The 12614-nt window shown below is 40.6% G+C and overlaps 1 protein-coding gene across 26 annotated transcripts in view; it reads right to left on the bottom strand.

Moving 5' to 3' along the window:
• The window catches only part of PCDH15 (protocadherin related 15), a 623360-nt gene that overhangs the window by 161560 nt on the left and 449186 nt on the right, over positions 1-12614 (bottom strand). For all 26 annotated transcript variants that reach the window (XM_083503000.1, XM_083503013.1, XM_083503006.1 and 23 more), the window contains one exon: positions 5859-6065. In XM_083503000.1, coding sequence (XP_083359126.1) covers positions 5859-6065 — 207 coding nt within the window. The remainder of the gene's footprint in view (positions 1-5858; positions 6066-12614) is intronic.

Raw genomic sequence — 12614 nt, 5'->3', positions numbered from 1 at the left:
GACAGGAATAGGAAGAGAGAAACAGGGAAAGTACTAAGGATCTTTTTCACACGTGATGCATCTCTTTCCCCCATGTTCTGCATTCTGTCATACGTCAGTAGCACTGCTGTGTGCAGACAAGAAGTAGGAGAAATACAGGACAGTGTGCAATGGGTGAAAAGGGGGTAAGGAAGAGAGATGGTAGCTTTGAACATGATGTGGCTGCCGCTTCTTCAGAAGAGATAATCACAGTTCTGATCTTCAGATGAGGTATGGAAACAGAGAAAGGAACACTGCTATTAAATAGGTTTTTTTTTCTTCCAAAATTAGTGTTTTGAAAAAGTATATTCAGCAAAAGACAGCTCAATTTTTTTGTAATTTTTTTTTTTTTTTAGACAGGAAGAAAGGTGGGAAAAAGTAAAGTCGATGAGTAGGAAGGAGTTAACACACCCACACAAACATCTAAAAATACCTACAGGAATGGCACCTGGTGGGACCTAAAAAACAAAACGAAGCAAATAGAAAATAAAATAAGTGTAAGCAGTAAACTTATATAATGGCTGGAACCACTTTAAAAAGCTATTGAAATAAGACATGTAAAAGCAATGGACCACCAAACAAAAGCACTATCAGGATCTTCTTTCCTCTGTAAAGGTTACAAATTTAGACTGAATCTAACACTCAAAACACTTTCCCTTTATAATCACCATTGATATTTCCCTATTCATGAAAGGGTTAGTCACAGGCTCATGTGCATTCTCTCTTCGGAGGTTAGCAATGCTCGCACTGTTAGATCACACGCACATGTTGTGATTTGCAGGAAACAGAAGAAATATTTCTGCACCATCTCTTAAGAATGTTAAAAGGGTAGAAGGAGGAAGTAGAAGTAAAAAAAAAAGAGAAAGCTACCTGACTGGTAAGTGGTTAGTTGGGGACAATTAGAATTCCTAAATAACGTTTATACAGGTACACTGCGGTTCCCCAACACCTTCTCTTATGGAAAACCAGTGTTGGTTATTCCTCAGAAAACACTGTGTTTATGAAGATAAAGCTTTTGAACAAAAGTAGAGGTTAAGGGTGGATTCTGTTGCTGGCCACAGTAACCTGACACCACTGTGTTCATTTCCAATAATATGAGGATGTTATTTGTACTAAACAGCAGGAGCTATAAATTTGGATATTGGATAAAGTCCCACTATATTGATTCACCCAAGGTCTTGCAGCCTTTGTGGAAAAAGCAGGGGTAAAGCCAGAATTCATCTTGCCTTTGTCTCCAGCCAGGGCAAAGCAAGGAGCATAGACAGAACTGCATTGACTCTGGGTATTTCATCAGAAAGCCTTGTTAGTCCTCAGGGTGACTCTGTCTCCTGGGACACACGGTGCAGTGCCTTGGGAAGAGGCCCTGCTCATAACTTTGCATATTGGGAGCTGCACCATACATTTAGAAGCACCACAGCAGAGTAGCAGCACAAGGAGCTGAGGATGCTCACTGCCCCTTGCCACAGACTAGGAAGGAGGTGTAGTCTTGCGGGGAGAAACGATACTACAGGGTATGCAGAATCGGCACCCGGCTCTCTGGTGTTTGAGGAGGTTGTAGCTTCTGCCCTGAAGTTTGTTTAATGCCTAATGACAAAGGGGCTGTGGAAATCCATATAGTGCATATCTTGGAATAATTATGGGTGGGACAGAAATGTCTTCTTAGAATATCATCTAGTTAGATGTGGATGCAAACTCAAATAAAGGGGTTGAGGTGAGCTCTAAGGTCTGCAGTAACCTTTGAGAATACATAAGGGACTGAATATTGCCTAAAGAGTAGTATTCTGCTCTGAGCTGTATGTGAACCAACCAAACCTCCAGGGAACTAAATGGATGTAAACACAACAATAAGTTTCAGTTTAGTGAACAGAAGTTCAAAATATTCTTTCCTGAATCACCTTGGCAATGGATTTCAACATCTCCATCACAAATTTCGTTTTTTGCCAGTAATCTGCTGAGAGACTCCAAATCCAGAATGGTTTCCCAGTTCAACTGGCAACTGTGAAAAATATTGCAAATGATGGCCCAGAAGGAAAATCTTTGCCAAACACATGGGATTACAAACTATGGTATTAGAGGTAAGGTACAACCAATAGAGGTTATAATTGGCTTCCATGGGAAGTCTCTCTCTCTCTCTGAAAGGGACCGAGCATTTTTTCAGGGCCAATTGAACTGTGCCAGAGGGACCATACTGACTCGCTGTCTATGTTAGTTTCCCTGAGTCACACAACAAGGTTTATAATCCCTTTCACACTGTCTTAAACCATAATATGCCATGTTGCTTTACTGACTGTGGAGCCTGCATTATGCCAGCTGTTGTTGTTTGCATTTATAATTTCCTTCTATTGTAGATCAGCCTTCTGGATAGGATAACATAGATAGCTCAAGAGCATAAATCACTTTGTGGATCACAAGTTTCACAGGCCTCATCTAGACATTCTGCTACAGAGTTTATGTTGAGCTTGAAGCTAATGCGGAAGTCTCATGCTAAAATGAATACTTAATGTTCTACACTAATTCCATGTCTGAGCTTGTGAACTCCACACGATTATTAACACTAACTTCTGTCTTTCGATTCAAGAGGGAAAATGCATGTTCATTAATTTTACCAAATCATCAGATGCTCATGTTCTCACATGCAGAAATCAAATTGTTACACCCCAGGGGTTCATCTACAGGGAGTTAAATTAGCATTGGATCTTTATTTCTGTTTTTGATTTAATGCAGGAAAACAAATTTACCGTGTTTTAATTTTGAATTAAATATTTTTGATAATATGTAAATGAGATTACAGTGATGTTAGTTGACAAAGTTGACTCTTTAAAAAACTTGACTGAAAATATTCTTGAAAAATTACTTAAGCAGCTAATTCTTTCCCCCCTTCCTTTTCCCTGTGCTGCCAATTGAGTCTATCTAGTCACAGACATACCTGTTTTGACATATGAGCATTTATTTATATAGTCTGATGACCTATTTAAAAGCTTCATGACCCCCAAAGCTCCACTTTCTTTTAATCCTTCTAAAAGTCCAACAAGCTAATGCAAGTTCTGCAAAGTCCTAATGCTCCTGTATTGCTTCTGGAAACTAGTCAGGGATGCAAAATCTAGGAATCCAATAGCCACAGGCTCCTAAAATACTGGAGCGAGTGACAGCCATCTGAACTGCTGGTGAGGTTGGGAAGGAGGTTTCTTCTCTTTCCAAGGATGATGCAGCTGCTAACAGAACTTGGCCACCACCTCTTCTTACTCCTGAAGTGGTCCCTACCTAAAATTCCAGGAGTGATTATAAATTTATCAACATCCCAGACCTGAGCAACCAGGAGGAAGTGCTGTAGCTCAGTGATAGAACTTTGCATGCAGAAGGTCACAAGTTCAATTCCTGGCATATTCAGGTGGGACTGGGAGAGGCTCTGAAAACCAGTCAATGTATTAACATTATCACCACCATCCTGCCCTTTACTCTATGGTCCCAGCGCAAGTTACAACATTCGAACAGAACATTACAAATTAGATAATACTGAGCTGGATGGACCATTGGTCTGACTCAGTATTAGGCAGCTTCCTATGTTCTTAGGTGTCTAATGCCATCGGTGAAACCTGTTTTTTCTCTCTTTTCCTCACCACCCACTTATCCTGGCAACATGGGACACTGAATTTGGTGTCTTCAGTACTATCTATATTCAATATGCTGACAGGCTATGCTGAACTACAAAACCTCCTTCCAGTTTCAAAATGAGCAGTAGGCTGGGTAAAATCAGACAAGAGGAAACAAGGCATTTTGGAAGTCATCCCAGCTGCCTATTCCCACATGTCTCCACCTTAGGACCACATTGTATGTCATGGTCATCAGATGCAAGCTGCTAGTAAATAATGCATCCATCAAGAGAGTTGCTCCACATGTGCATGTGCATTTGAAGATCATGCACCAGGCACTTATAGGAACTGGAGCAACAACTTTCAAGGTTCTGGAAGATTGTGATGGTATGAAGAAAAACACCATTAAAACGTGAGGCATGATCCTGGTCCTATAGATTTCGGCGAGGAACAGCACTGTTAGAAGGCGGCACTTAGGCCTAAGTTCCAAGCCTTTTGCAGTGGAGCCTGTCCCTACTCCGTTTTTTAAACTTGAAAAACAATTTACTCACTGGGAGATGCTGCAAAAGAACAGTGCCAGTAAGACTCCACCCACCTAACCTATTAATTTGCCCAGTGGGAAATTAATGTATCAGAATATCCTGTTTTCATCCCGCAGCTCAGAGTAAACTAAAGCTGGATTTTTGTTTTTCCCTCTGAAAGTCTGTCTAAATTTGCATCACAAATATGATTTGCTCTATGTGCATATACTATGTGTGAATTTGTGTCATGAACTTGTGCCCTGAATCTTTTAAGTATCTAGAAATTCTCGTGTCAATGGGCAAAATTTAAACACATCTTTAATTCTCTCATTCAAATTTATTGGACTTGAAAGTACCCACTTTTGGCTGGAACATGCCCATCACATTTTTATATTAAAACCTTTCAGTAAGTCATGAAATATCTGCTTGTGCTATGATCTCTCCTGCCTTTCTGGATAGAAACCCATTCCTTACCAAGGACCACACGCTGCTTTTGAAACACATCTCATCCTGCATTTATCCTAAATGAAACCCTAAGCATTTTCTTCACTCCTTCAAAAATTCCTAAGGCTTCATTTCAGCATGGGTTATGAAATTTGCTTATAAAAAAGTCACTCATAAACCACCTGTTATTTCACACATTTTCAGAATTGATCCTTATGTATGCTAGTTTGTGTTACATTGGCCTAGTTAGATGTGAAGGAGGATAGAGGGGGACCCAGCAGGCGTGGCTTTTCCCTACTAAGAGGCAGGCAATCAAATACAATAGAGCACATTCTAAAAGAAATAAATAAATAAATGGGGAACTCGTCAAACATATGATTGAAGGGGGATTGGTAGAACAGGAAGGCATAAAATAAACTAACTATGAGAAAGGGGAGGAGACATATGCTGACCTCAAGAGGCTTGCACAAGACAGAGAAGAGCGGAGACTTGGTGGAGACCAATCTATGGGGTAAAACATGAGAAGAGTAGCTTTTCTAACTACTACATTATAAGGTGTATGCCCTCTGTAGAAGTCTTGAAAGTACCGGGGTCCTGTCCTCTGCATCTAGCCATTCTGCCTATGTTATGATTGGGTGGTGACAATCTGTGAAGTATCTGTGAAAGTATCCACAGTATCTGTGAAAAAGCATCCAGGTTTATCCACAGTATCACTTTAGACTTTACCATGAAGAATATTACGCTCTGCCTTCTACACAATGTTTTGTTTCCTTCTAAATGGCAAAAACATATCTTTTTACTACTATAGATGAAGTTTCAAAACTTCCTTGGCTAACCGTCCTAATGGTTAATCAAGCCTTATTGTTAAACTTTGTTCGCCATTCCTGCCTGAATTTGTCTAATGGCTTGAACTAATCAGAAAAAACCCTGAATCAGAGCCCCTTCAAGTACATTATTGCCATTCTAGCCTGGAATTGAATCACTTCAGTTGCAAAAGCCACTAGAGAAAATATTTCACTGCTTTTTAATGGATCACAGAAACAAGAGATTAGCCTGAAACAGTCTTTGTACTGTGGGAAAGGAATCTGTTGAGGATTGTTTCCAAAAATTCTGATCTTTATTTTAACCCATTTTTGTGTGTGTGTGTCACGTGCAGCAGTTACACTGGTAAACTTTGGTACAATCGGGATATTAAAAATCTATTTATGAAATCATCCAGCGTTTATGGACAAATATGGCATTTCACAGAGCACACTTAAATGTTTTAACAATGCAAAACACAAACCTCTTCTACATCGTTATCCAAAGCTATGATCTGCAGTGGAGACGTCAAGTTCTGGTTATCTGAGATCGTTGTACCCACAGGGGAGGACTCTAAAATAAAGCCCTCGTACGCTGCTTCTGTGAAGTAAGGCTTCTGATTGTTTTCATCTAGAACTTCAATATGTAGATTGGCAAATGCTGGAAGAGGATGACCATTGTCTTGTTCTGCCTACAAAAGCAAAAAGCGTGTTTGTTACTGGTAAAGTTAGCCCCCATCCAAGTAGGGCTATTAACTCCAACAGAATTTATTTATTCATTAAAAACATTCGTAAGATGTCTTTTAGGAGGCCCTTGCAAGCCAGCTTCCAAAAACATTATTACAAATGTTAAAAACCAACTAACCAGCCACCACACACAAACGCACACGCGCGCGCGCGCACACACACACACACACACACACACACACAGTAAGAACAAATTGTTAAATAACCATAACTGGTAAAAGCATTTATTCTTATAAATAACCAAATAATATTAAGCATTGCACTCAAGGAAGGACAGTGCATAAGACACCACATTCCAGAGGACATTGTCATTTTGAAGCCCCAAGAAAGATCCCATGTAGTGTGATCAGGCATGTGCTTGTGGAACAGGGCTCCTATACCCTCTCCTGGTCCCCTTCACTTTCAGGCCCCTACTCTAGCAGGGGTAGGCAAACTAAGGCCCGTGGGCTTAGTTTATTTAAAATGCATCTCTGGGTTATTTGTGGGGCATAGGAATTCGTTTATTCCCCCCCCCCCAAAGTATAGTCTGGCCCACCACATGGTCTGAAAAAGGTTGCTGACCCCTGCTTTAGAGCGTTGAAGGGGCCTCCAAGAATATTTGGGGTGTATGAATGGGAGAATGGGGATTAATCTGCACAAGTTTGTTTCTGTAACACAGATTGGGAATGGGATGCAAAACAGCAGCACATTGTTTAAAGAATGTATGGCTGGATCAGACCGATTTATCACTCCAATACTAAGTTTAAGAGCTAAGGACATACTGTCCTGGTGGACATGGTAGTGAGTGGAAAAGTCTACAGAGAAAAAGGAGTGTGCGAGTGTGTGCAGAAACTAACCTACTGTACAAAGGTAAAATTTACCCACATTTCCATTTCATGAAAACTTTTCTCTTGGAAGTACTGTGTTCATTTCACAATTTCTTGATTGAACCACTCGGCCTCTCTTCAGTTCTAACTTCTGAACCGTCTCATGGCAGGATCTGGGGCCTAATGGAGACCTTAAATGCAGCACCTGAGTTGAACCTTGGTCACTATTGTCCTATCTTGGCGCGTTAGGGAAATAGAGGGCAGCAACCCTGAGGGTCTTGTGTCGAGCACTGTCAAAGGGGCAAGTCAAAATGAGTCCAATTAAAGATTGAGACCAGCCCTAATTAGATCTTGGGGGCTGGGATGGATGCCAGGAACTTCATAGCCTATTTAGGATTCCATCCCATCACTATAAATCTCAGCATCACCCATCAAATAATAAATATCTCCTTGGCGAGTAAGGAAAAAATTACTGACTGCATCACTGCTGCACATTCTAAATTATGTAGTAAAAAACACCACCTCGTTCATTTTAAAGGATAACCATTAATTCTAAATATCAAAGTCTACTCCAATTAAACACCAGCTGTGTCAGAAATAGGTAGAAAATGCTGATATGGTATTTTTGAACTCTTCCTACTTCCTCACCACTACATCTATGCACACACAGAGAGAAGGAGGGTGGGGGTGGGGAGGCAGATAGGATGGCCAGGTTTAAAAAAAAATGTGTCAATCAGAAACATACTCAGAGGAAAATTGATTGCACTCAATTCCTCCACTACTAGAGATCATTTAACCACAAATAATCAGTGTAATGAATCTGTCACTTTCATGAGATGAGATTGTGCAAGTATTTAATATACGGTGTGTGTGTGTGTGTGTGTGTGTGTGTGCGCGCGCACAAACACAAGCACATGCATACACAGACACCTATGTTAAATATATATTTTCTTTTCTTGCTGCCCAAACTCAGTGCTTATCCAAACATCTCCCTTTCCTTGTGCTATAGGAGGGCAAAATTATCTGGACACAATACTAAGGGCTGACTTATCGTACAGAGGGCAGGAATGACATAATCATGCATCAACAGCAGCAAAGACTTATGGGTTTTTTGTTTTGCTTAAAAAAAAAAAGTAAACTGAGATCTCCTTCAATAAAAGTGCCAGGAATAGGAAAGTGTATAGCATTTTAGTTGTATTTGCCTTTAAGCTTCCCTGTAATTAACTCTCATCACCCTCAATTTTGCCAATGCTGCCTGGGGAAGATGGCAGTCGGAGTTCAGCAATATCTGGAGGGCCATAGATTCCCCAACCTTGATTTGTTTGAAGTTCCTGGACATTTTGGAAAACAGAGGTGCAATATCAGCAAAGGACGAGAAATTATGCAATACAGTGGTAACTCAGGTTTAGTACTTAATTCGCTCCGGAGGTCCGTACTTAACCTGAAATTGTTCTTAACCTGTAGCACCACTTTAGCTAATGGGGCCTCCTGCTGCTGCTGCGCTGCCAGAGCACAATTTCTGTTCTCATCCTGAAGCAAAGTTCTTAACCTGAAGCACTATTTCTGGGTTAGTGGAGTCTGTAACCTGAAGCGTATGTAACCTGAAGCATATGTAACCTGAGGTACCACTGTACACAGAATGATGTGCTTCTATACCTCTCCTTATTTGTCCAACATTTTAAACACCAGCATGGCCACAAGGAACAGGTAACTGTCAAGTTATTATAAAGCAAAAAGGACATTTAGAGTCCAAAACATAGGATTAATGGTTGTTGAATAATATAACACCAAAACTGCAGTGGAGGAGAGATGATGCACATTTCAGGGGGACAAGTAGCAGATGTGAGATGGGGGTGTCAATTTCCAGTAGGAAAACAGTGGTCCTAATCCTGTTTGGGATCCCACCATGGTGTTGCTTTAACTGAGACTGGGACTGCCCAGGACTGCTTTTCGTAAGGAAAGAGACATGGCCAGTCTAACCAAAGACATGGTCTGAAGAAGTTGAGTTTAGTCTTTGCTTTGAGGTTAGTGAGAGCTGGGGAAACCACATCTACTTTTGCTTCTCCAAAATGAAGACACTGCCTCAGGTGTACTGAGAATTCTGCATTTATTTATTGTTTTGTTTGAAAATACCCATTTCATTTCTGATCTGTTGGCTAACTGAATATTTCCTATCAAATTGCCACTCGGTAAATACCCAGGTTGCTAATGGAGGACACTGCAGTAGAGAAGTGTCTGCTTGGTTTTTTAAAAAACTAAATGTTCACAACTAAGGAATACACTGAAACGTTTTAATGACTAATTCAGACCTACTGGAGATCAACACACAACTGCACATAACAAAAAGATACATTTTCTTGTCTAGGAGCGTCAAAGGAAATAACTGATTATTCAACAAATCAGAAGCTATGTAATATTTATAAAAAATTTGAATAAAATTTGAGCCAAAAGTTATCCTTGCCAATGCCTCCTGAGATCAGGGTGGAATGCTTTTATTGCTCTTCAAGCCTGACCTTGAAGGAAGTTTTGTATTTGATGAGAAACAAAAAGTCTCCAATCAATATTCATCTGGCTGAATTTATACCTTTCTGCCTATACTAATAAGATCAAATGCTGACAGAAGGGTCAACTAATGCTGAATATAATATATCTATATATATCCTGAGCATATTTAAGGGTGACAAGATGTAAGAACTGTTCATTAGCGGGCCTTTCCTCTCTAAGCCAGCCTATATGCCAATAGTTCTATTATGGCAATTTCTGAGTATTCTAAGTACTTAGCATATATTTTTACCCACAGTGCTAATCTACCTAATGGAACAGCAACAACAGTTCTCTTCAGCTACTTTCTCAAAGATAGGAACCATGGCACAACCCATCCCTGCCACCAAGGTGCACAGCAATATGCCCAGCCATCACTCAATCATAGGAGGCCCTTCTGGACCCCACAGTACATTCAACTAAATAAGTATGTTGTAGAGAGCAGCTGCCAAGTGGCCGCCGAGACCATATAACACCAGTCTTGAAAGACCTACATTGGCTCCCAGTAAGTTTCTGAGCACAATTCAAAGTGTTGGTGCTGACCTTTAAAGCCCTAAACGGCCTCGGCCCAGTATACCTGAAGGAGCGTCTCCACCCCCATCGTTCAGCCTGGACACTGAGGTCCAGCGGCGAGGGCCTTCTGGTGGTTCCCTCACTGCAGTAAGTGAGGTTACAGGGAACCAGGCAGAGGGCCTTCTCAGAAGTGGCGCCTGCCTTGTGGAATGCCCTCCCAATCAAATGTCAAAGAAATAAACAACTATCTGAGATTTAGATGACATCTGAAGGCAGCCATGTTTAGGGAAGTTTTTGATGTATTTTTAATCTCTTGTTGGAAGTGCCCAGAGTGGCTGGGGAAACCCAGCCAGACTGGCAGGGTATAAGTATTTATTATTATTATTATTATTATTATTATTATTATTATTATTAGAGATCAAATTCACTGCAGATATATAAAAGCTAGCATGTGCTCAAACCATCTCTCTCTCTTGCTGCCTAACATGCTCAGAAGTGCCTCCCAGAACTTCTGCACGAGGACACCTCTCCTACTTCCATCAAATCCCTCTTCAAAACCCAACTTTTCTGGCAAACCCCACTAGTTCTCATGTCTTACTGAAACTAAGCTTGCAATCAAGCAAGAGCATATGTCAAATGCATATTCTTTGTGCCTAGTTTATCGCTGCCTCCAGTTCTTTACCTTTCCTGTCTTATCTTCCCTGTGTTGAACTCTACACTGTAAGCTCCTTTGGGCGGTGAGGTGCTCTCTTGGACTCTGCACAAAGATGGCTCTGTACAAATTAACAATAATAATCAGAGGTCAGATTAATCAATCTGATTAAGGAAATTTGGAAGCCTTAAAACACAAGCAATAGAGACAATGTAAAGCAAAGTATCCTTTCCAATCTAGTGATTCTGCCTTTGTATCTTTCACAATAAGCAGGCAGGGTGCCCTCCTTTGCAAAGCGGTCCTTTGCACCTGTTCCTTCAGTTTACCTCACTCGCCACTCAACCAAATCCAACCTTAATTAGGTAGCCAGTGCAATTAAGTAGGGATCATTGTTACTAATCAAGTTCAGGAATCCCTCACAGACCTAAAGCTGCAAAGCAAAATGAGCTAAAAACAATTCACTGCCTTTTCCCTTCCCAGCCCCACATAATAATCATGGATTATCAAAGCAAAGCACAGTACACACACACACACACACACACACACACACACAGACACATTGTTAATCAGAATTGTAATGGAAACTCTTATCATGTTTTGTAATTTGTTGGCTGCAACACAGTAGCAAAATTTTCACCAATCTATGTAAGCCCTTATTATAAAACAAGTTGCTAGTTCAGTATGGCTTTTTCATTCTGTGTTGTGGTTTTTGCTCTATGCTAATAGCCTGGGAGTTTGTCATGCTCCCACACTGATATGTTAGTACATGGCATCATGCATTCATGGGCTGATTCAGCTGATGTAACACGTTTCTCCTACTTAGGCTCAGGGCTGCCATGATAGAGCAGCTTTCACACTGCATTCCACACAGGCTATCCATCATCCCAGGCTGGCCCAAGGCATTTTCCTGTCCGAGATAGAACAAGTCAAGGTGCACAGTCCCCAAAGCTGGCCAGGTTATTTTGGTATATATGACAGAGAAGCATACAGGCACTACTCCAAGAGTAAAAAAAATAAACTAAATTAAGGAGCTAACAATTTCCTAACCTTTCATGATACCCTAGAATAGATCAACTGCCTGTTAGCAACCTCACTTTGCCTAATGGCAGGGCTGGTCCTGTGAAGTGTCACCCCTTTAGTAGATTTTTTCAGGAAAGCGGTTTTAGAAGAGAAAAGTGCTTAGGGCGTTCAGGTGATATTTAACCTGTCACCAACCCGACAAGGCAAGGAACCAGTCAAACTACTTCGAGCCACCAAGTTTTGTACACAGAGAATAATTCTCAAAAAAAATTATTGACTTATGGTCAATTGATCCTTCACAGAAGGCTCAGAATGATTCTATACTATCTTAAGAATAATACAAGTGGGATCTGCAACAAAATGTTGCAGTATACTCCAGTCATTACTAGCTGGTTGACATCTTCTTCCTTTCAGGATACTCCACTCCATTATTCCCGTCCAACAATCAGTCAGCATTCCATGACCTCTTGGTATCCTCAAACTTTGCCAGACCATTTCTCTCTCTCTCTCTCTCTCTCTCTCTCTCTCTCTCTCTCTCTCACACACACACACACACACACACACACACTTCTGCAAACCTTTGGTCTTCCACCAAATTATGGTACTATTTGGCCTATATAAGGACTGGCACTCAGTTAATTGAGGTATCTGTTAGTATGTATAATTCCCAACTTTTCAGCACAATTGTAGCACTATTCATTCACTGAATACTACAGCAGAGGTTCACAAAAATATAACAGAAAATTCATCCAAAATAATTTATCACATGAAGTATAAATTCAAGGGAACAACTTGTAATGGAAGTAGGGTAGAATCTTTCCCCAAGATAAGGACAAAGACTTTAAGATGGAAACAGATGAAGAAAATATTTTTTTGAGGGTATCATTAAAATTTGTATGGAAAACTTATTAATGCTGGTGCTACTTGGCTTTATGAATAGGTTTGCCTTCAGATATAAAGAG

The sequence above is a fragment of the Podarcis liolepis genome (assembly GCF_965112155.1).
Source record: "Podarcis liolepis genome assembly, chromosome: 5".
NCBI classification, from domain to species: domain Eukaryota; kingdom Metazoa; phylum Chordata; class Lepidosauria; order Squamata; family Lacertidae; genus Podarcis; species Podarcis liolepis.
Note: the sequence above shows the minus strand (reverse complement) of the source record. Positions and strands in the feature narration are given on the sequence as shown.